This window comes from Tyto alba, unplaced genomic scaffold (genome assembly GCF_018691265.1).
Source record: "Tyto alba isolate M040663 unplaced genomic scaffold, T.alba_DEE_v4.0 Super-Scaffold_38, whole genome shotgun sequence".
NCBI classification, from domain to species: Eukaryota; Metazoa; Chordata; class Aves; order Strigiformes; family Tytonidae; genus Tyto; species Tyto alba.
Genome location: NW_024881313.1, coordinates 6,072,033 through 6,096,647, shown reverse-complemented (window position 1 = coordinate 6,096,647; position 24,615 = coordinate 6,072,033). Strand labels below are relative to the sequence as shown.

General features: G+C 37.0%; 1 protein-coding gene across 5 annotated transcripts in view; it reads left to right on the top strand.

The window, feature by feature from the left end:
* Positions 1 to 24,615, top strand: part of PALS2 (protein associated with LIN7 2, MAGUK family member) — a 62,526-nt gene that overhangs the window by 17,203 nt on the left and 20,708 nt on the right. For 2 of the 5 annotated variants that reach the window (XM_042802017.1, XM_042802021.1), the window contains exons 2-4: positions 2,953 to 3,059; positions 15,024 to 15,142; positions 19,686 to 19,838. In XM_042802017.1, coding sequence (XP_042657951.1) covers positions 3,044 to 3,059; positions 15,024 to 15,142; positions 19,686 to 19,838 — 288 coding nt within the window. In that variant the 5' untranslated portion in view covers positions 2,953 to 3,043. Of the gene's footprint in view, positions 1 to 2,952; positions 3,060 to 15,020; positions 15,143 to 19,685; positions 19,839 to 24,615 lie in introns of all 5 variants that reach the window. The other 3 variants (XM_042802018.1, XM_042802019.1, XM_042802020.1) reach the window with 3 other exon arrangements.

Sequence of the window (24,615 nt, the reverse complement as noted above, 5' to 3'; positions counted from 1 at the left end):
AAATGTTGGGTACCTTAGCATTACAGAAGAATACATCATTGCCCTTTTAAGTTCACTTGGGAACTTGAGGGTAACCTCATCTTAAATTATTCCATAATCTTAAAACTAGTTGTGTCCAAAGAACCAATTTATCCATAGGAGGGTACATTGCTCTCTTTTTATATATCTCTCAGGCCCAATAGTCTCCTGGTAAAGAGGAATTTAATGGGGAGTATAATAAGCAGAAACTACTATGGATTGGACTGACTGTCTGAGAACTCATTTAGTGTGATGAGACAGTCCTCTCAACTGCCATGCTGAAGATGGTTGGCAAAGCAATTATTCTTTTCCAGGTCAGGACCCAGACTTCATAAAACCTTCTTGTGGAAAAGCTGAAACATGGAATTATTTATCTATTGCAGTGGAATTCCAAGGCTGGGGATGGAGAAGAATCACGGTCCCTAACCTGTCGTTTCTTGATTGTCAATGGGAGGACTTTAATAGGCTATTTTGAGAGTCATCTCCACTTCTGGCCTGTTGATTGTGTTAGTAAGTAATTCTGACTACTGATACCAAAGTAACTGGGCCTCAAAATCTGTGTGAATCTGAGAGGTTCCGTTGTCAAAAACCAATGAGGTTCTTGGATCAGTGAGGTACTGCTTGTACTAACATCTTCATTTTTCTCCTCCCACCCCTTTCTCTGAGACCCCTAAGCAGTGGGGAAAAGAATAGAACAAAGCACTTGAGTCAAAACCGAGAGAGTCTGTGGCTTTTATTGTTTCGCCATAAATGGGACTGAAGAGAGTTAGCATATGAGGATATGTATGAACTGCTTTTAAGAAACAGCAATTGAAGTTTGTACTCCAGAAAGAAATTATCTTAAAATTATTTTTTCCCCCCCTCTGTAGACTTTCTTGTTTTTCAGGTGCACTCAAAAAGCCAAGTTCCATCATGGCCTCATTTTTACAAGAAAACATGTTATAAAAGAGATCATGAAATATAAGTAAAAGTTATGGTTTCAAACATCTCTGCTTTCAGATATTACAGTAATTTGCCTGTCTCAGAAAATGATAAAAAACCTTGATGGATTGTATTCTTTGAGTTTTGCAGTGGTGTGAACTGTCCAAGAAGAAAAGTTCATCTGTTTTTGCACTTGCCAGAATTTATTTTGAAAAAAAAGAAAATAATTGAACTGAAGATGTGCAGAACTTGGCTTGTGCAACAGTAATTGAAGGAGTAATTTGTGTAATGTGGGTGACGGGAAGGATGCACTTGAATAGTTACTGCTATCAAAGAAGAGAAATAAAGTGAAGTGACATCACTGCCTTCCACTACAGCAGTATGGGCTTGCTACAATAGCCACAGATTATATCTGGGCATATAACATGTTTCTAATTTCCTACTTAATCTTTAGTTCTGGTAGTAGTTTACTTCATTTAAGCACATTCTTTGGACACTGGGAATGAAGCCATCAATACTTGTTGGAAGCAAAATTTTTGTTTATATATGAAGCTGATCGTTATATTTCTGAGCATGAACTATATTCCCCTGTCTTTTACTGCAGCCCTTCCACTAGTCTGAAGTTTCAGTTATGTCCTTGAGCTTCTGTCATCTAGTATCCTACTTTCCAAATGAAGACTTGAATGAAGTGATATTTAAAACTCATGGTGTAATTAGAGGATTTGTAACTATTTGGTCACAAGTTATTCACAGCCTTTGCTTCTCTGGTTTTGCTTCAGTTGTGGTGACAGAGTATGTGACCGAAAATCAAGAAGTTCCTAGGCAAAACTCAGTGAAACCAAATTTGGTATTCTAAAGAAATAGAGTAGAAAATCTCAAACTTGTCAGTATGCATGACAGGTACAAGTGCAAAATACTGTTTTGAAGATAACCCTTTGCAGTTTCTGTGCCTGTGTCTACCTTACAGAACGCATAACATTGTCCTCCAGTGTTCACAGCAGTAAGTTGGGAAATGACTTGAAAGTGAAGATGGTAAACATTCAGAGTGAACATTCAAAGTGGTAATTTCATTAAAAATGTGTAGTTCTTAATGGAAGTTGTTCCAAGACCACTAGAAATAACTTCTTCCCCTGTTACTAAGCCCAGATATTCTTAAACTGAAATTAAGTTTCTCACTTTTAATTAAGTACTTGTGATCCTAAATAAATCCTGATAGCATATTGCAGGGAAGCAGTCTGGGAGGTGAAACACATGACTAAGTGCGGTGTGACTTATGCCATGGGATTTTTCAGTTCCCTTCAAAATCTGAGTGTCAAGGTGAATCTTTTTATTCCTTTTCTAGAGTTCTTGAACATACCCTTCAAAGGACTGAAGGAAGGTAACTGTTGAGGATAACAAATAGGTAATTGTGTAAATCTTGATTGTGTTAAATTAAAATAAAAGTTCAGGATAGTCTTTTGCTAGCAAAGTGACTGAGATGCATTTTGGGCATTCATGCAGGTCAAGTAAGCATTTAACATGCCATCATGTTCTGCCATTTCTGTACAAAGGTTTTATGTGGTACTTTTCACCATTTAAAAACATCAGCAATGTTGTTCTACAAACAAATTTGGAAAAGACATTTTCTATCCACTATATCAGTAGTAGCATTCAGAGTGTGTTTTGGTAAATTTTCTTTGTCGGTGCGGCTTTACCTTGTGTCTCTAGAATAAACAAGAACTGTGTTGTATGACGAGGACAGTAAACAGAACTCTTTTTTTTTTCCCCTGTTGTAAGTCACCCTGAACTATAATATTGTTAATTTAGCAACTTGCTTTTACAGCTTCTTAATAAGTTTGGGCAGGGGTGGGGAGTGCTTGCATGAGAGGGATTAGTTAAGTGGAAATGGGAGTGTTACTGTTAAGAATTAATTTAAAATGAAACTTCTGGAAAATGTTCTAGGTGATCATGTAAAATTGAAAACTGAGGTCCTGGGCCAGAGGTAATTTCATTTACATTTTATAATTTTTGCAGCTTCACTCCTGTCTTAAAGTTTTCACTTGCAAGTTGCAATGAAGAGGAAACCTTTCAGTGAAATTAAATAGACTGAACTGAAGCCTTCCCTATGGAAGTTTTGCATGGTGGGTCTTTTTCCTTCTAGAAAAATTAGGTAGACAGGATAATTGTGTAATAATCAAATATATTTTCTATTTTAAATTAGAATCACTTCCATTTTTGATTAAAGAATGTGTTGAGATAGTCGAAATCTTTTCTAAAGTGCTTGAATTTATTTTGTGCTCTAAAAAGCTGTCTTGCGTTTCTGTTTTCTGTATATGAATTTATGGAGCAATTCTGAAATGCTTGTGCAGCATCTGTAATAGAATCTCAAATAAAAATATTTTTGTGTCGACATTGATGCAGATCTAATTTAAATACTCCAGTGCTTTAAGCTGGAAGAGAAAATTCAACAAATAGTTCACAATAACAGAAATCTGAAACAGGGCATGCATGAAATGTTAATATATGGGCATGATGTATTAAAAGGGCATAGATGTAGTTTTTGAAGTGGCTGCATCATAATTGGGTAATCAGATTTTGAAAGTGCTGTGTTTGGATGCTTTAATTTAAAAAAGCGTTCTGTTGTTATGAAGTAAGTCTGAGAATGTGTTAATACAGCTTTACTTCACTAATTATCAAAACTTTTCATCATAAAATTTTTAATTGTTAGAATTCCTCAGTGTCTCCTGCACTTAAAGCTGTAGAAGGAGGCAGTGTTAAAAGCAGCAGCAGTATCTTGATGAAAGGTGGTTTCTGGTGAAATAAATAGTCTAAGCATTTTCACTGAAGCGAGAGTATCAAAACCAAAGTGCCAAACCCTGATTTATTTGAAGCGTAGAGTAGTAGCAGTGAGACAAAATACACATGTAATGTTTTGTACTTAGGAAGAGAACACTTTGTTCAACAACAAATTTAAGGTTTGGAGGAGACAGAGGTTCAAAATGATTTTTTATATTCTTTTGTAGCAGACCAGTAGATTGAGCTGACAGTATGATATAACTGTGAGAAAGTCAAAAAAGATCTCATGATCTAAATGTATCAGTAGAAAGGGAAATATTAATTCTGTTTTGCAAGGCACTCATGAGACTCTTGTCTGATATATTTTACACAGTTCTGACTGTCCATATTGAAAAAAGTTGCAGACTGGAAGAGGTACAGGGGAATTATTGCAAGCTTGCTTCTTTCCCAGTCAATATAGGAGATGAGAAACTTCACTTTATAGGGCAGAAAATTGCCCTCTTTAGGTTAGAAGAATGAAAACTGAGGCACTGTATGCTAGATGTAAAAAAAAAATTGGGTTAAGAACAGAGAGCAGAAAGAATTGTTTAAGGTAAATTTCATATTAACCAAGATTAAGGAAACACCCTAGGTATCTGAAGTGTGGATTTTAAAAATTATTTCCTACTTGTCTTCTGTTGAGTGATGAGGTGCTTTCAGATGAAAGGATGCAAGCATGCCTGACATACAAACTCCACTGGAACCAACAAGATTTCTAGTGATCAGATTCATCAAGGGTCTCTGGAGGTGCACCGTGTTGTTATTTTGCTATGCAGTAGAGTATCTAATTTCATGTATTAAAAGGACTTTGTCTTGTTTGCTGATAAACCCAAAACACATTACAGAATAGCTCTTTAAGTATTGTTCTGAGCCATGACATGTACACTTGCAGTATAGAGTACCTTACAATCCTTGTGAATTTGATCTTTCTTTGAAAATATGCCTGCATGGTGTGCTGAGATGAAAGTGCAAGTGAAACATGTTCATGGCAGAACTTGAACCTTCCATTTTATTGCTGCTGGGGTGCCTGTTCTTAGAAGTGTGGCACAACGTGTGACGCTCACAGCTCGCCTTTATCCACTATTACAATGTTGATTGGAGACCAGTAATAAGATGCAAACACATAACACTGAAAGTGTTGTTCTTCTTTCCCTTTAGAAGGGTGTTCACTATTTTCTCTTCAGGTTTAAGTTTAGTACTTGTGTGGAGAAGGGATCTGATTTAGGAAGATCTCTTGATTGATTTCCAGTTGGCCTTAGGATAAAGTTAGCAATGGGATAAAACTCTGTAGATGGTTCTGCATGACTTCCCCTCAACTTTTCCACCAAGAAAAGTGGTACAATAAACTGAGGTGTGGGTTTTTTGTTTTTTTGTTTGTTTGTTTGTTTTTGTTTTTTTTTTTTTTTTTTTGTTATACATAACTTGCTCCTGTGGGTATATAACTGAGGTCTTTACTTAAGTTGTTAGTATTTTGTCAATCAGTTACGCTGTCTTCAGGCTTGTGTCACTATAACAGATAAATAATTTTGAGTCCTGTGACAGAAATAGAGAGATACAAAGCTTTGATTCATGTAGACAGGCACACATTAAAGCTGAAAAATTAAGATACAGAGAAAGGCATACTTCAAAAGCTGTACTTGGTTGCATCTGTTATGCTGGTATTTTGGACTTCATAAATACTGGCATTAATTACCTGTGTGACTGCATAGAACACAAGTTTCTTCATCCAGCTGTTTCTTGCAAAATACCAGGGAAGATGATTGATGTGACCCAATAAATTCAGCCTCTTGTGTAAGTTGAGTGGAGTGCAGGGTACGTCCTGAAACTCATTGAATTTGTACTGAAACTTTTGGTATGAAGTAGTATCTTAGACTGCATATTCACAGAATGTGTTTTACCTTCATTTAAAAATCAGTTTTAAAATATCCTCTAGTACCTGAAGTACTAAAGTACTTGAAGAAGTAAGAGACTATAATCTTTGTTTACCAAAATTGAAATTTCTCCTGGGGCATATGCTAGTAATCATTTGAAGTACAGTAGTCTTTGTGTGACATCAATACATGCTTTCCTAACCTAACATCTGTAGCTGAAAAGTTAGAACACTACCAAAAAAATGAAATAATTTAATTTGGCCTTTTTAAAAAGCTTTTAGTTGACATGCTTTTACACACTCCAGTTTGTGCACTATGATGGTTGAAGCTTTTGCATTAAATTGTTTCCATATTTTATTTCAAACACAACTGCTGCTTGTAATTTGAGACACAATACTGTTTTTAATTTTTCTCCTCTTGGAACACTTAGTTTTTTTCCTACAATGGAAACTTTTACATATATAGCTCTGCTTGTCTAGGCTTATAGGTAGAGGCTTTCAAAAGCATAGAATATCTCCTTGTTTTTCAGCTAACCTCCACTGCCTCCAACATTTAGATTTCTGGATTACTGAGATGTTTTTTAATAATTTCTGCAGTGTCTGGAATATTTGGTCTTTGTGTTTGTGCAACTTGGCAGGTGCAGAGAAGTGCTTATGTTTTGAAGTTTTCTCAAAGATCTACTAAAAAATTATTTCTTCCAAATGGCAACGTATGAACATTTGTAACAGCAAGAGGAAAAGTAGCTTCCCTTAAGCTGTGCCTTATCATAACTGTATAATATACAGTTTAGAGAGGAAATGGAACTGGCTTCAAATTTGGCTCCTTAGTACTACCTTTTGGGAAGACTAATGCAAATAGCTAGAGCAAAAACTATATTTAGAGCAGTGTGTAAAGTTTTCAGAAACTCTGGAAGTAAATGTATTTATTTGTTGTCAACTGGCAGTGGGGATGTTCAGATGTTTGCAAAGATTTACTGAAGTTATTGAGTGATGAACGGTATTTAGAATCCGTGAAAGAGCATATTAGCAATTTAGTATCAATTAATAAAGTAATTATTTGGAGTCATAGGTCTTCTTTTTTTTTTTTCTTTCCTTTTTTTTTTTAATGGTGTGGAAAGTCTTATGTTTAGCTCAAAATGACCAGTGATAGCATAGCTTTTTCAGTGTTGCCTGAGTGGCCCTGGAGAAGTGCAGGCATCCATAACCGAGCTGATGGTATTTATGGGTTTAAACTGCTGCTTTTTATGTTACAGGAGGAGTGGAGATTTCTGTCTTTCAGTATAGTATTGATATGAGTTTCCAGTATTTATTTAAAGGTAGTGTTTACATGGTATGAAAGTATATATCGCAAAGTTCAAGAAGACTAATATTAGTGAGCAAAGCTTTCCATCTGCATGAAATATGCCAGGAAATAATTACAGAATCACAGAATCATTGAGGTTGGAAGGGACTTCTTCAGATCACCTGGCCCCACTGCCCTGCTCAAACAGGATCAACTGGAGCAGGTTATCCAGGACTCTGTCCATTGGGTTTTGAATATCTCCAGGGATGGAGTCTCCACAAATTCTGTGGGCAACCTGTTCAGTGAGGATGAGAGGCACATGACATAAATGGAATCAAGAGAAATTGAGGCTGTAGGTAAGGAAAACCTTTTTCATCATTAGAAAGTAATGGAAGCAGTTGCCAAGAGAAGTTATGTAGTCTCCATCCTGGGAGGTTTTCAAGACTTTACTGGGTAAAGCCCTGAGCAGTGTGGTGTGCTGTCATAGCTGTCCCTTCTTAGGGCATGAGGTTGGGTTAGAGACCTTGTGGGGACCCTTCCCACTTAAGCTTTCATAACTTGATATTATTGTTTTCCTGAATGTACGACTGGGAGGAAGGTGCTTACTTTTTAGTAATCATTTGTTTTAACTGATTAGTCTGGAACAATTGTGTATGCAGTAATCGGTAAGAAATGCTACCTTTTTGGTGGAGCATGAAAACTATTTAAGCAGAAAAATGGGGAAGTGAATTCTCTTTTTAAAGAATTGCATCTCCTGAACCTTTCAAAAGGCATCTTAAGCCCTCCTGCCTCTTCCAGTGTGGCACAAATGCCATAATGAAGAGGCAAATTCATTAGGTGGCTCGGACTACAACAGATCAATCACTGTGCAGGTTTCTGCTGTCTTATCATGTTTGCTGCAGAGAACTTTCAACTGTGGGGTTAGACCTGTACAATTTAAACCATTATATGAGAAGCTTCTCCTTGTCAGAAAAGACATATTCAGCATATTTGTGTGTGTGTATGTGTATGCTTCCTCAGTTAATCGTCATCTGTGCCTGAAGCTTGCATTGGTCTTTCTCTAATTAAAAAAAAACCTCAAAAAACTTTTTAATATTTAACACCTGTATAGGCTTACCTTCGAAGCATCGAGCTTAATTACTGATCATCAAGTTAAGTTAATTGTCTTAGTACTCTACAATTGAGATATTTTTCTATACAATCCTTTAAGAAAGAGAAGTCTAACATAATTTCCTCAGTACTGGATTTTAGTGTGTTTCTTACCAGTATCTTATTGTTGGTCATGATATGTATATTCAAATAGACTTAACCTTTTCATTCAGCCAGTTTTGGAGATGTGATGCTTTGTTCCCTTTTTATCTTTGCTGAAATAATTTTAAAATAGTGCTTTTCTTTTCCAAAAGATGCAGCTGTGAGGTCCATCTGTTCATCAGAAAATTAGTATTTCATCTTTTTTTTTTATACAAACTTCACAGCATGAAGGAAGTATGGCTACAGTATTTGGGATGGGGAAGGATTCTTCAGTCTTCCCCATAGCTTTTGTGTCCTTAAGAGTCATGAAAAATGGTCATGTAAAATGTAATTGAGCTAGGTTTGATAAGGGTAGGGACTGCTCAAGCTTCTATTTATAGGTATGCTAATATAGCTCAGTCATGGCTTGCTAGCAGACTTGGATAAAATGAAGTAAAAGAGTGAGTGAAGATTTCTAAGCATTTATGTTATTTCTTTTCAACATGCAAAAATTCAGTGTGTAGAATTTGAATATCCAGAGGGGCATTCATTCTTACCAATTAGTCTTTTCCTCCTTCCTTTACTAATTCACTGCCATATATGCTATTAATTTCTCTGATTCTGCAGTCAGTAAAGTATGCACGCTGCAAACAACAGCTTCCTTCATTCAGCACTCTTACTGTCTTTCTAGAGGAGATCCACTGTGTTTACTGAATGAGGAAAGGTCCCTGTTTAAAAAATGTGCCAACAGATTACAGTGGACTGCTGCCCAGAAGTATTTGAGTTAAGGTGGCTATCCATAGGGCTATAGCTGCATTGGCCCAGCGCTCCCTGCTTGGTAATTATTTATCAAGTAGCCTGGATAAAACCTCACAGTGATGTAGATGCAAGGTCTGTAGATGCTTGAGCGCCCAAGTATCGCTGTACCCTACTATGACCAGCCACGTAGGCATACCTTGTATGGGATTGTGTAACTAATTTGTAGCCTAGCGTAGAGGAGCAGAGGGGCTAAACTGCAGTTGTACATCACTTTTATAGCGCTTCTCTGGGGGTGTTTCTAAATGTGATCTCTGTGCAGTGAATACAGTTGTTGCTGGCTGTGAAAACACAACTATAATGTTATGTGTGCTCACTGCATAATGCTTTTCCAGAGACTTTTATCTTAGAACCTGGTTTATGAAACCTACTCTAAGAGTAGTAACAGAGGGCTTTGTCAGTGTTTTCTATATTTGTTGTCATTTCTATGTTTTGTTTATTCTTGTCTGTTAGTGAATGAACTTGTTTGTACTAGCTCAAAATGTTGACTTGTTCATAGGTACTCCTTTTCTCAGATCTGGACTGTCAAAATGTTATAATTTGTGAATTTACACAGCTGTCATTGGTTAAGGACTATATGAGTTACAAATTAATCTTCTTTTGTCTATGCAGATTGGGTGCCTTGTGAAACTTTTCTTCTTGATACATCCCTCTTGCAAAGATTACAAATCACACAAAAAATTGTTTCCAGAGTTTATGTATGTGACAAGATTTTAATCTAACTTTCTAGTCTTTGTGTGAAGCACCAGCCTCACCAATAGTCCTTGAGATATTTATTATACCTTCCTGTCCAGATGAGTAGGTCATGTGGAAATAAATACGCATACATTTATTTAAATATACATCATTTTCTTTTCACTCCTATTAGTTAGTAAGCTTGGAGACTAATAAAATGAAATTGAGCTAAAAAAATCTGTGCAAGGTATTCACTCTGCAAAGCTTTAATTTTCCCTAGTGAGTGACACATTTGTCTTCTGTCTGTCGATCTGGAAAATTTATTTAAATGTATGCTTCCTCTGTCCTTTACATAGAATTAATGTAGACAAGAACTAGGCACTGCAAGAAAGAGTAAAAACAAACTTGATAGGAGAGTCACAGTTTAGAGCTTGGTGAAAACCTTTTTCTTACAAATACGAGAGAAGAGCTATCATAGTATCTTTTGCTTCCATTTGATCTAAATTTACTATTGTAAGGTAAAGTATGTAGATTAAACTTTTGAAGCATCCTTTGGTTGTCTGAAGACCTTTATGTGAATTAGGAGGAGTTAATTCTGATTGTAAATTTTGCATTAGAAAGTGGGATTTTTGTATTCTTACGCCTCAGGATGCATGCTGTCTGCCACGGAGATCAATTAACATGCCTTTCCTGTCCTCGCCCTTCTTGATATGGGGTTCAAATGACAAACTAGTTTCTCTGAGTATAGCGTCATATGCGTAGTGGGATTAAATTGTTCAGGGCATGTACACAGCAGACCAGTATGCTCCTGCTGAGTCTTGCTTGAGGCTTTAAACTTTATATGGTTATGGAGATGTTCTTTGAAAATTGACTGTGGAAATTAATTGTAATTGTGTGTATGTTCTCTGCTACAAAAGCCAGGGGCTGGAGTGCAGGATGGCCCATTGTAATCTCATTTTCTCTTAGGAGTCCCAGCTCAGACTCAGTTCTGTTGTCACTTTTTCCTAAGAATCCCTTTATTTCACCACCTTTCCTCAACTGAGAGCCTGTTTCTGCTGCTCGGTTCCTCCTGTTCTGTCTGGAGGCTGTTGTCAATGTGTGTTTCTAGTAAAGTGCATCTTCCCAGATGGTTTTGTTAATCATTGTAGTCAGCCATGCCTATTTCTCGCTCTACTCTCAAATGCAACTCCTTTTGTGTTATTACGAGAATTTAAAATTTTACCCAGATGGGTCTTTGAATATAGGAAGAGGCTTGTCTTCAAAGAGAGGAAGTGCATGATAGAGCTTTCAAAGTTGGTATGTTCTTACCAGTTTTGTCTAAAAGATGGGATGAGAGGGGCAAGGGAGACCCAATTAATTTTCCACTGAAGGAAAAAGCACACATTTGCTTTTTATTGGATACCAAAGTATTCAACAATAAGGAGCGCTCCTGGCAACCTGGTTTCTGCAGTTTGTTCACTGTAGTCCTTGGTTCTTGTATTCACGACTTACATTTAAGTTCTACAGTGTGGGTTTGGTTTTTGTGTGGTGTGGGGTTTTTTTTTGTGTTTGTTTTTTTTTTTTTCTTCCCCCAGCAAGTAACCTCTACCAGCATTTCAAGGGCAGATTTGCCAGAGAAGAGATGGGAGGCTCAAAAGGCAATTTTTGATTGGGTATTTAGATTTGGTAGTCTCTAAACTCCTTAGCTCCATCTGTTTCTTACATGATAGAACCTGATCTTTTAAGTAAAATTTTCTTACGTGACATCTACTTACATCTTCAGCTTTCATTCCTGCTGCTTAAAGCTAAGATACTTTTAGAAAAGAGCTAAGGTGGCTTTGCCTCAGGAAAGAGAAAAATGAAATTGTTTTAAAGATTGCTACTTGAAATTCGATGTGTATCTACATTATTCTGAAAGATCATTATAATTAAGCCAGGAAACAATACATCTCCTGCTGGTTTTATTTTAATAAGATTTTTTTCCCCTAGAATAAACAAAAGCCCGTTGAATTGTTACACAAAAAGAGGATCTATAATACGTTTACTAAATTGTCTTCCCTTCCTCTTTCCCCTTCCTCACCCCCCCCACCCAATTGTCTTTGGGTAATTCAGATTGTTTGAAAGTACGCATATGAATGTCTGAGGTGTTTGTAGGTTAATATGTTGCTGAGACTTTCAGAGCTATTTTCACATGTGAGCAAATGCTAGCATTTCACATTAAATGGGAACTATGTTTGAAGCTGGCCCATGACTTGCATATTAAATGTAAAACACTGAAATTAAAGTGCTTAGTTTAGTCTGTCACAGGAAGTACCCATGTATTGTTGTCTATTCTTTTTAAATAAATCAGCTGACATAATTCCTGTTGGAAAATGCTCTTGACCATTTTTTGGAAAATAACATTTGGTTGTGGTTTTCGCCAGGTGAATGTAAAGCAGTGAAACATTCTGAAGCATATGAATGTTGCTCTGGTTTCTATTTACCATGAACTGGGCAACAGGTGCAAAGACTTTGTTGAAGCTTCTTAAAGCTTTCTCTTGTGCTGAAAAATTTTTGTGTAACCTTGTAGCTGGTCAAAATAAAGGGGTACTTAACAGTATTATTTTTTATTCAACTACTTAGAAAGATCTTCCCTTTAAGGTGGGGAACTAACTACACTGAGGCAATATAGACACCCATACTGTGTTCAAACATAGATAATCCAGGGTGGGTAAAGGTGTCTTATCGCAACTTACATAGGCCTGCCTTTTTGCTTTTCTTTCTAATATTGAGGCAACACTATTTATAGCTAAGAAAACTCTTGCCGTGGTGGGTGTGCCATGAGAGAAGCAACCATCAGATGCACAGCAATAGAAAGCTATTTCTGAAAACAGCTGGCTTTGATCACCTGGGATGCAAGTCTGCCCTAGTGAATTTTTTGAACTCTGCATGTTGATAAAGGTGTTTGCTGCTTTCCAAGAATGCTAAAATATACTTAAGCAGTTTTGATGCTAGAATTTCTGAAACCTTTATTAAACAAAATGCTCATTTGAAAATACCCTGTATAGCTGCACAAGGCTTGGAAGTCATTCTTGTGAAGCTTAATGTTGCTCTTAACAGTTTCTCCTTGGTGATAAAGTTTTTATGTAGGGATTTTATTTTTTAATTTGATCAATCTAAGATAGGCAGAATTCTGAAAGGCTTACATAAGAAGCAGCTTATTAACATGGAGATACATAAGGAGTGTATTTATTATGCACGCCTCTGTCAGCATCAAGTGCTGGAATTGCAACTGGCAGTTAAGATGCATGCTTTGACCTGAAGGAAGATTTGTATTTTTACTCAGATTGTTTATAAGAACAAAAGCACTAAGGTGAAGTCCCTTAAAAATAATTTACATAACTGTTAAAAATGTAAAGAAAGCTTATAACACTTGCACTATTTATGCAGCACCTAGTACACTACGTAAATGGGCTAGAAATGTCTGTCTGCTTCTGCAAATACTACAGCTTGCATGACTGCATTAAGAATCATGAATCTATAACTGGGAATTGAGAAAACGTGAAACAAGGCAGTTGCATCTGCATCTGAACTAGTCAAGATATAGGACATACCTAGTCTGAGGAGGATGTGGACTATTTACAGGTTGATTTGGTGACTTTACATAATGTGTGATTGCTAACAGCACTTTGTCTATTATAAAGTAGCAATAATATTGCTTCAAAATCTGAAAGCATAAAGTAAGTGTCATTTTCCCTCCTACTCATGGTTTCACAGAAGATTCACTTTTTGAAAGCGAGAAGTATGGTAAAAACATATTTTTTTTAAAATGCAGTCTTTTGACTTACACAGCTGTAGTTAAAATGTGGCACACAGGATGATTTTATTGTTGAAAAGTCAGTTCCACTTGACAGAAAGAATGGCCAGAGAATTTTTTCTTGGGATGGAATTTCCTAGGAAGAATTGAAATTAGAAAGTAGGTGTTGAGAAATGCTGTTTGTTTTGGTACTGTGCAGTGTTTCATAATAGCCGTCATTATAGTGCAATGAGGAAAGTTAAGGGTAGATTTCTGTGTGGGAGAAGGGGCATATAGGCTTTCTAATTCTCTTGATATATGCTGCTGTGTAACATGTGGAGCATTGTAGTACACAGTGGTTGTTCTAATGATTTTTAGCTTGTTGGGGATCTTGACAAAAGATTCTTTAAATTTTTTTTTTTACTATACCTGTGTATGTGTGTGTCTGAGCATGAACATACAACTCATTAGCAGTTTAAAAGAATACAGTTAAGAACAGCATAGCTTATTCACTACTAAGATGATAGTACAAGATAAGAATATTTAGTCATATGTTGGAATACTGGGAAATAATGACCATTTACCTTGTGATGGCCATCATAACTGTCTCCAGTGGTGCCCCCTTTTGTGCTCAGCCTAAACTGGCACATGTTCATCTCTGCAAGCTTGGGGTTAGTTGATACATTCCCAGCTGAGGGCTGCTGCACACACACCTAAATGCACAAGAACTCTGTAATATGTGAACATACTGAACCTGTTGTTTAACATAAAAGATCTGTTGTTCAACTTTATCTTAAAAGGGGAGGTTAAAGCACACAGTTATAAAATAAATTCTCATCACTCACCTCAGTGACTCCATGAGACAAGATAGCTGGGATGGTGGAATTTTTCTGACTTTTTCTTGGGCACCACTGTTCACTCTTATCCAAGTTGCTGCAGTTCTGTGAGTCTGTAGATAGCCAGGAAAATCTCCACCAAGGGTACTGGGCAGGCACAATATATTTTGCATTGTAGATTATGCTTCCCATTGCAATGTGTTGTGGTGCCAGGTTAGTGTTAACATCTGCGCTTAGTACTAGAGAGCGGTAATTCAAACCTGGTTGTAAAGGACTGCTGGGGATGGACACAAGTGTCTCCAAGGTAAGAGCTGCCTTGGAAGCAAATTTTTAGTTGAAAAAAAATTGCTTTGGAACTATGTGTTCGTTTTAAAAACTGTGACATCTGCCTATACAAGCATCATAAAACCTGTAGTTAATTGATGGGTGTATGAGGGCTGAAAATTTCCACTGAAAGATTAAGAGTGTTATGAATGAGTTGCTTCTATTGTATTTGGAAGGTTATGCATACCTTATACATAGTTTATACTTGTTTGGTTTTTTTTCAATCTTTAAGTAGTAGTGAATCTTGAAAGGAATGTGCTGGGCTTGGATTTAAGTTGATTGTGGTGATGTGGATTTGGATAGATCCTTTATTTCCATCTTTCAAATAGACAAAATAAAGTAATTTTTTTGTTCTGTCCACTTGCTCTCAGTAGAGGTAGTTGGCTGCTTAACATCTCTAAAGTTAATATTGTGGTATTTACATGCTATTTATGCAAACCTATTTTGGTCAGTACTTACTTTTTGTTTTTGTTTTGTCAGCAGCCATGCAGCAAGTCCTGGATAACCTTACTGATCTGCCAACATCGACAGGAGCTGAAGAAATAGACCTGATTTTTCTTAAAGGAATTATGGAAAACCCTATTGTAAGATCACTTGCTAAGGTATTTAAACTTGCTGCTCTGAGAAGAATCTGGAAATATTTTAACTCTTAAATTATTGTGTGAACGTAGCGTATGGATTGAGGCATTCACAATGGCTTTTATGTACAGTATGTCTTATTAAAAGACTTGAAGAAGTTCTTGAAGGTGAAGATTTGGTGTAATGTAATTTCTGTGCATGCCTATTTATTGTTATATGGAAGATTCTAGAGGAAGAAGAAAAATTCAGACACTCCAGAAATAATGTAGTAACGTTATTTATGAGGAAAATGTCAAAAAAACTTGAAATTATAAGCAGTTGGTTTTAATATAGTCTCGTGACCACTGTTGTGTGCAAAACCCATATGCCTTCTGACTTTTAGCATTTTTGCCAAAGATGAAAAGTGGGAGCAATAACCTTCTTTCTCTCACGGCATAAACAACTTTTGTCTTTGGCTCAAAACGACTTTCTGATCAGCCCAGTATTCTCTCCATGCCCTTTCCTGGGTCTCAGAGCAATGCAGAGACCTTTGATTGACAGCTCTGAGACATGGGCTATCCTTGTTTTTTGTCTTGCATTATTAAAATCTTTTATTTATAGATGCTATCAATCAATTATGAATATGTAAGGTGATATTTACAAAAAAAATCTTTGGACTCTGTAATTAAAATATAGATGATCTTAGCAGTAGGAGATGCAATGAGTATTGCACAGCACTTACATTCTTTCTTAATCTTAGTTCATAAAAATAATCTCGTTTCATGGGGAAAAAGCAGTTAACTTAAATGTAGCTGTCTCTTTAATATGAATAGACATCTGAAAGCAGTGCCCTCTGGGCAGGCAGGAATTACTCTGTAAAGCTAAATGATTGTGCAGGGATTTTGTTCAGAATAAAAATCTGGGAAGGAAAACTTCTCATAAGAATTTACTTCTGTTTAACTGTTCAAAAAATTGGTTGTAAGTGGAAGACGTTGCATAGTAATAAACTTAGAAATAATGGAAGTGTCTCATCTGCTAGTGAGATGACTGCAGAGGGAGAGATTTGTGTACTAAATTTACTAGAGTAAGTAAAAGCATTTTCTTACTTAGAGTTGTTTCCAACTTCAGTATCTGCTGCTTAGGTCATCTTTAATTTAATATTTATCATGAAGAAAATGTTCATTGCAAAGCAGGTTTTTTTCTTATCAAGAATTTGTGCTTTAATGGCCAATTACAATTATGTGGAATTTAATGACTAGCAGATGCAAAAAAGTGCTTGTAATGGAAACAGATTCTTAACTATAAACTTGCATGATCTAGAATCCTGAAAGGTTTTAATTGTGTTCATATGGCATAACTGCACTCATATTTTATTTTGTAATTATTTTGGAATTAAACCCAAAAACTCAATCCTAATCAGCAGAGCCTAAATAAGGACAAGATCAAAACAAGATTTCATGAAGTACGTATCGTTCATATATATCCAATTGTCTCTAAAGATATGTGAAACTTGTTTCTCTATTAGAAGAGCTAGTTTTAACAGAATAGGCAATTCTCAGGACCCTGAGATGGTCAGATTATTTAAGCACATTCATTTCAGGCCAGGCCAGAAATATAAAATCTTTTTAATTTTCCTTTATTAGTCAGCTATTAAGACTAATCATTATGCAAAGTATCCCAGCAAGGACAAAAAGAAACTTACAGGCGTGTGCCATAAGCCAAACAAGCTTACTTTTTCTTTTCAGTCCTTAAAAAACTGAATGTGAGCAATAAGTATAGAAGCTAGTTTACAATATTTTGCAGCATAAAGTTTGACTAATCTTTTCAAATTGTGTTAAGTTCATTTCACACTTTTTCTGTGTAGAATAAAGGCAACCGTGTAGAAATTACAGATCCTTTTTGAGATAGAGTTCTTTATGTACCTTTCCATTCTTCAGTAGGTAGTAGGGGAAAAGGGACGTAACTGTAATCACTGTAAAATGTATTTTCCTGTCATTTACTGACACTTACAGAATCACAGAATAGTTTGGGTTGGAAGGGGCCTCCAAAGATCATGTAGTCCAACCCCCCTGCAGTGAGCAGGGACATCTTCAAATAGATCAGGTTGCTTAGAGCCCCGTCCAACCTGACCTTGAATGTTTCCAGGGATGGGGCATCTACCACCTCTCTGGACAACCTGTTCCAGTGTTTCACCACCCTCATCATACAAAATTTCTTCCTTATATCTAGTCTAAATCTACCTTCCTTTAGTTTAAAACCATTACCCCCTGTCCAGTTGCAACAGGCTCTACTAAAAAGTTTGTCCCCTTTAAGTACTGAAAGGCTGCAGTAAGGTCTCCCCGGAGCCTTCTCTTCTCCAGGTCAGACAACCCCAGGTCTTTCAGCCTGTCCTCATAGCAGAGGTGTTCCATCCCTCTGATCATTGTTGTGGCCTCCTCTGGACCTGTTCCAACAGGTCCATGTGTTTCTTGTGCTGAGATTTACAGTCAATCCTAACTAGCCTTTAGAATTGTTATGCCTTTTTGAAAACAGTTGTTGAATTTGGAGCATGCATGAATTTTACTCAGTTTTGCTGCTGAACCATTTTATGAAAAATTCTCTTCTTTTGGATTATTAACTATTCCTTTGAACCTCAACTTTATCTTCTTTCCTGCCATCGCACTACTGCTTTTAGTATTGTAGCATAGCCTACAACATACCAGGTGAATGCCTTACCCAGAAGAAGGAAACATCTTAGGAGTAATCCAGAAATATTGAGTCCGGTATTTAGGGTGTCAGATTGTTGGAGGCAAAAGCCTTACTATTTGAACATGTGTCAAATATGATAAATATTGAACGAGTCAAGAGATTCAAGTCAGTATCACTGTTTCCAAAATGATGAACTGAAATTAAAAAAAAAGATTTCAATATATGTTAGGTATTCCTTTTTTGTTTGTTTGTTTTGTTTTAAATTCTTAATACCACTCCATGTCCTGCTATTCCTCAATATATTACAGGATCAGAGGTTGTTGACTGATAAACTTTCTGTTCCCCAGTGTATACATGGCCTTGATTCTGGAGTGAAGGGTGAGGATATTTGTATTTAGATTATACTCCGGCGTTAGTGGTAGTATTTTAAAGAAAATGAGTGAGAAAGAAGGCAGCCCATATTCTCTAATCTTATAAAGGTTTTGTAGTTGGAGTATGTTTAAAAGTCAGCAGATTTGTGTTTTTAAATAAACTTTAAAAGAAGGATATTGTTTACTGTATGTATTATGCACAAAATAGCATTCCTTTATTAGGGAGAATGTGTGTAGGTGCCAGGCTTCCTATGACTTTGTAATCATGGTCATTTGGTTTGTGCGTGTTGGTGTTGGGGAATGTTTGAAATGTCTTTCTCTATGTTAAGTTAGCCTTTCTACTGTTTGATCATCAGTCCTGCAGAAATACCATTTTATAGATATGAAGAAGAATTTAACACTTTGATGATTTCAGGAAACAAAGTTTTCTGGTTTTAGCAAAAGTTTATCATCTGTTTTGAAGCACTAATAAGAAAGTAGATGTGTGCACATACCTTCAAATTATATATACAGGAAGCATTATATAGATGACTCCCAAATATATCTGTTATTTGTTGTGCTTTTCATGCCAAAGCGATTGTTCTTTTTTGAACTTCTTGTTGCTATGGTGTTGTAAATAACTCTTAATTGAGTGCAGTGAGAATCTTAGTTATTTTTGGCCTCCACTTATTCCCTAATTTTGTAATACTGCACGACCTGTAACAAATAAGTGAAGCATTCAGATTTATGAGATATTTCTCTTGCTGCTCAAGCTCCTCCCTTTCATATCTGCAGTGTTTAGGAAAGGATTATGTCTGCAGCAGTAGCTTTAGAAAGAGACGAGAAGTTGTCACGGAATGGTTGAGGTTGGAAGCTACCTCTGGGGACCATCTGCTCCGACCCCAGTGCCCAAGCAGGGCCGCCTGGAGATGGTTGCTCAGGACCACAGCCAGATGGCTGGTGAATATCTCCAAGGAGGGAGACTCCACTACTTCTCTGCGCAAACTGTGCCAGTGCTCAGTCACCCTCACAGAGGAAAAAATGTTTCCTTATGTTTAAACAGAGCCTCCTGTGTTTCAGTTTGTGCCCATTGCCTTTTCTTTAGAATTTGCTGTTTGAAGCTGTTTAAATGGGAAGAGAACGGAGTAAATGCTTCTCTTGGAGACTTTATTTTTTTCTAAGCAGATCCCATAGTTCCTTTTTTGTCCTTCTAGAAGGTATACTTGTACTGGGTTCTGAAGCTGAAAAGATCTGAGGCGCTATACTGTTCAGAAAGGACTGTTTGGTGTATATACTGTAGAGGTTACAGGAAATACGGACATACAAGCATCTATGAGCACATACAGGTGCTGCTTATAAGGTTTGTTGGGTCACGTAGTTAAGCATTCAAAATCCTTCAGCAGTTATAAAGATAAAACATACAGATGATACTATATGTAATTTTTCTGGCCTTCCTGCTAAAGGTTGCACCAAGAAATTATTTAAAAGGTTTATAAATTGGAACTACTCAAAACTTATTTACAGTATAGTCTCATATTTAATCTTACAGGCTCATGAGCGACTGGAAGACTCTAAACTTGAGGCTGTCAGTGACAACAACCTGGAGTTGGTGAATGAAATTCTTGAAGACATCAGTCCCTTAGTAAATAAAGATGAAAATATTGCAGAATTAGTTGGAATACTCAAGGAGCCTCATTTTCAGGTGCCACCTTTTTACTGTATATTTCCAACTTATTGTATTGGTGTCTACATATGGATCTAGGAATAATGAAACAAAACCAGAACTGTAGAAGACTTTAATATGTAGGATTTTACTCTGAATGAAAGGTAAAGCAGAAGCCATGTGGTGTTAAGAATAAGCATGATTTTATTCTTTGATGTCACCTCAATAGTACCTTCACTCATTGTATTAAAATCCACTGGAGTTTCTATTATAAATCTGGGACAAACATTTACTTCCTAGATGACTGGATAACAGTTTCCATAACAATTCCCTCAAAGCTTCATCCTTAGCATTTGCAGTGATCTCAGTTCCTGGTACTGACCATTCTGCATTTTGGTTCAGCTGTTGGCATTCAGTACTCACGTGTAAGATGTACCGTCTGCAGAATGAATGAACATGATTCTCCTATGATGGGACCTGCACTGCAGCTTAAGTTGAGACTCTACATCCCTCTCACTGTTGCTCTACTTAACATAAGTGAAGTTTTGACATATGCTTGTCAAAAGCACATGTTTTTCTGTAGCTGCCATTCTATTACCAGCTTCCGTACTAAACCTTGAAGATTAGGTTTTGTAAATCATTGATAGATTTTGGACTTTCCAGTCAGGCTTCCGCTGACTTTAGTACTTAGCTATAGATACCCTGTAGAAGAACACAAGCAAACCTTTTGCCACAGTATAAATATATTTCTTTTGACAGACAGGTAGTCATAGACATTTTTGGGGTGTATGTGTTTTTTACATTTTTTTTTTCCTAAATTTTCAGTCATACTTTATACAAACATAGCAGTGAGGTGCATTACCATTTAACACAGATAAACACTGGAAATTCTGTCAAGCTGTGTTGTGGCCTGTTGGAAGAGGGAACACTAAGAGCTCAGCTTTTAAGGTAGTAGCTATTCTGAGTGCTGACAGACAATTCCTCTGCTACTTCTGAAGAGCAGGATATTGGTTTTGCTTGTGTTCTTATTTGTTCAGAAGGGCATCATAGCTAAGGGATCAAAGACTATGATTTGGAGACTTCCTGGTGAATAAACCTGCAGATCAGTCTTTGATCCCTTAGCAGAAATTGGTACTGGATGAGTTTGGAGGAAGTGGTAGTTCCAATGCAAAAAGATTGGAATTGGTGGCCAGCTGGTGCACTGACAGACCTAACAAAGATCCATTCTGTTAGACAGGTGGAGAAACTAAAGCTGCCAAGTCAAAGAGGATGAATCAAAAGATGAAAAGGGCTTTAGTGAAGTTCTGGAGTAGACTGTCTTTGAAAGGCACTGTAGTGATGATCTCTGGAGAGACATGGCAAAGACCAGAGACCAACTGGGCAAGGAATCTTTATGGTAGAGACTGGAAATGACCTGTAGGAAGCAGAGATCAAATAAGAATTTTAATTAGGGCAAATAGCCAGTCCTAAGGCAAACCCAGCATTCATTCCTGTTCAGTGGTCATATTTATGGAGAGACACAACATGATGCTGGTGTCAGTTACTCTATTAGTTCACTCTTAAGCAACTTAAAAGTTCCAAAGTAGCTGTCGAACAAAAATACCAATAGTTATGCTGTTTCTTGTACATTTTTATTGCTTGATTTATAAGGAACAGACTTGAAATTGCATATATGCTACGTTAACTTTACAGTTTTGTTCTGATCTTTTGTTAGTGCTTCCTAACTGTACGTTAAATGTCCGTTTAACAAATATTTCTTCTGTTTTCATTCCCTGTCCCCAGCAGTAGGCAACTAATGAAGACTGTCAGGCTAGGACAAGCCAACTTTCCAAAATGTTTTGTGAGGATTTAGTGATTTGTTGCTCAGACTTCTGAGAGAGAAGTAGTATGATCCATCTGTGGTGGTGTTCTCTTCCATCAGTTTGTTCAGTTGTATTTTGAACCCATGTAAAAATCTGGCATTCACAACATCCCCCATCAGTGTGGAGGCTATGCTGGTTTTTTTGAGACTGTTTCCTGCCAATGTCACTTAATATCCCCTTGCGCTTGTGTAGGAAGAAAGTGAACAGTTTTTCTTAATCAGCTTTTCCATGTTACTTGTGATTTGAGATGCCTCGTTGTATATGTCGGTCTCAAATAAATAAAAAGAAGGGAAGCAAAGCTGTATACAGCTTCTAAGAGTCATTCACAGCAGCATGGGTTTATGAAGTGGTGTAGTATTTTCCATTATACCCCTTACTCATTGCCTAAAAATTCATAGCATTTGGTTTGCCTATTTAACAGTTGGTGAATAGGCGATTTCAGTTGGAAGGGGCCTACAGTGATCATCTAGTCCAACTGCCTGACCATTTCAGGGCTGACCAAAAATTAAAACATATTAAAGGCATTGTCCAAATGCCTGTTCAACACTGACAGACTTGGGGCATCAACCGCATCTCTAGGAAGCCTGTTCCAGTTTTTGACCACCCTCTCAGTAAAGATGATGTACCTCTCAGCTCAGTAAGCATAGAGGTGGGTTGGGCCGGTTTGGTTTGGTTTTGTACTGTTTACACCTCTGAGATAGCACTTCTGATTCTGTCAGTATCTTAAATTAGGATTGTGTTTTCCCTTGCAGTCAGTGTGGAATTTCATTTGCCTTGTTCTCACTCTGTTGCTCATGAGATGCTCCTGCAGGTTAAAATCAGTTTGAATAGTAGTATCAGCAAACCCTGTCATTTCACTTCCCACCCCCATTTCCTAGATCACTTATTTGACATATCAGTGTAGTTGCAGGTGTAGAACTGAGCTCAGATGCCTGTGGGAAATCCTCTGGTGACATGAATTTTGAAAACTAGTAATACTCTATTCCCAGCCTCAATTTTTCTGTCTTTTAACCAGTATTTTCATCCACTCAAGAGCCTTGTTTATCCTGTCATAACTTTGTTTCTTTAAAAGACTTTGTTAGAGGAGTCTATCAAAGGCCTTTTGGAAATTGATCTGTATTATCAACTATAACTGCCTGGTTGCCATGCTTGGTGACTCTTTTAAGGAACTTCACTAGATTTGAGAAGCATGACATCCCTTTATTAAAGCATGTTGATGCTTTCCCATGATCTGTTTTGTCCAATCATTCCAGTTTTTATGGAAACTTCTTTTAATTTGTTTAGTATCATCAGACTTAGTGGTTTGCCATTTGTTGCCATTTATTTGGAACCCAGTTTAAAAATTCATGTCATGATTATTGCATGCTATGAGCAAGGCTGCATGCCGTTGCTTTCACTATACTGTTGGGTGAGTCATGGGTATGTAAGAGAAATAAGCCATTTTTAGAGCTCCCTACTTCATTTGCTGCAAAACCTGGATGATACAGAAAGAATTAGGTATGAAAGGAAAAGACTATTTGATGATTAAGACAGTTAAATGCTGCCCTGGAGAACTAACCTATCCTTCACTCTGTCAGAATTAGAGTTTATTTAAAAAAAATGAAGCAGCTGTTTTTTTTTCTATTATTATTATTATTTTCTAAGTGCCTGTTGTGAGGCCTTCAGTCTCATTTGCAGAAACAATGAGCAGTTTTGGCTCCTGTATGCAGGCAAAGGGCAGCTAGCTACTTACTTTTTAAAAATAGATCTGATGTGATTCAGTTTTGAAGCCTAAAATTAGGGTGTACTTTTCCGCCCTTCATTTTGTGCTTCTGTTCCCACTCTGGAAGCAGGCAACAAAGACAACTGAGGCCAAAATATTATTATTTTGATTAAGTGTTTTTCTTTAACTGGTATCATAGTTATGACCATTCTAGAAAAGCTTCTAGGACAATTTGCAGACTGAAATATGGGTACAGTGTTCTTTCTAAGTCTTGTGGAGGCTGTATGTCTCTCTGAAGAGGAAACTGAAAATTAACTGAATACTCAAGAAGTGCTATCCTTTCTGCCTCATTTGGTGCAAGGAGGCATATTCCAAATTCTGCAGGAAGTCACCTGTAAGGAAGAAGGGAAAAATACAATGTAAAATTATAGAAAATGTAATTTACATCCTTTCTCCAGTTTAGTAAATACGTAAAGAAGCCACCTTGACTCGACTCTTTTAAAGTTTCATGGACGCTATTGTGTGACTGTTTTAAAGGCTGATTCTGTATTTTACAAACGAATGGTGCCACTTTATCACAGCGTCATCTTACAGTTGTAACCTACCTCAGCATACAAGTATCAAATGTGGTATACAAGTCATCAGTGCAATAGCTTATTTGAATGTATCATTTCGTGCTGAAAACACCAAATTACAGATTTTAATTTCTTTTACACATTTGTATGGAAGAGCATTGGGGAGGGACTGGCTTCTGGAGTACAGGTGCATGTATGGTTATACTATTCTGTTTGACTCTCTGTTCCCTCCCTTTTCTCATTTTTCCTTTTGTTCCTTTCTTTTTCTTCTCTTCCACTTTTTACCCTTTTTAGTTTTAACTGAACTTTTCAGGGTCAAAGTGTGGAAGGTACTAAGTTCTTCATGAGTTTCACAGTATCGATGGCTGGCCATCAGACCAGCATGTATTGAAGAAGCCAGCTGGCAGGTCTGGTGTGTAGAAAAGGCTATAGCAGGTCTTACCAGACAGTAGCTGGAGAGCAGAAGGGAGGACTAGAAAGAGGTTGCCTTGAAGGAAGAGGGAGGAGTTGAAAATATTGCACTGTTGGAGTGGTTAAACATGCAGAAGAATCACTCTGCTGCTTATGGAAGAACTTGTCCAGTTACATTCACCTTTCCAAGAATTATGCAAGCCATTCATCCTAAACAGTAGATTCTGCTGGCAATAAAATGCTTAATCTGAAAAGCAGTCAATATT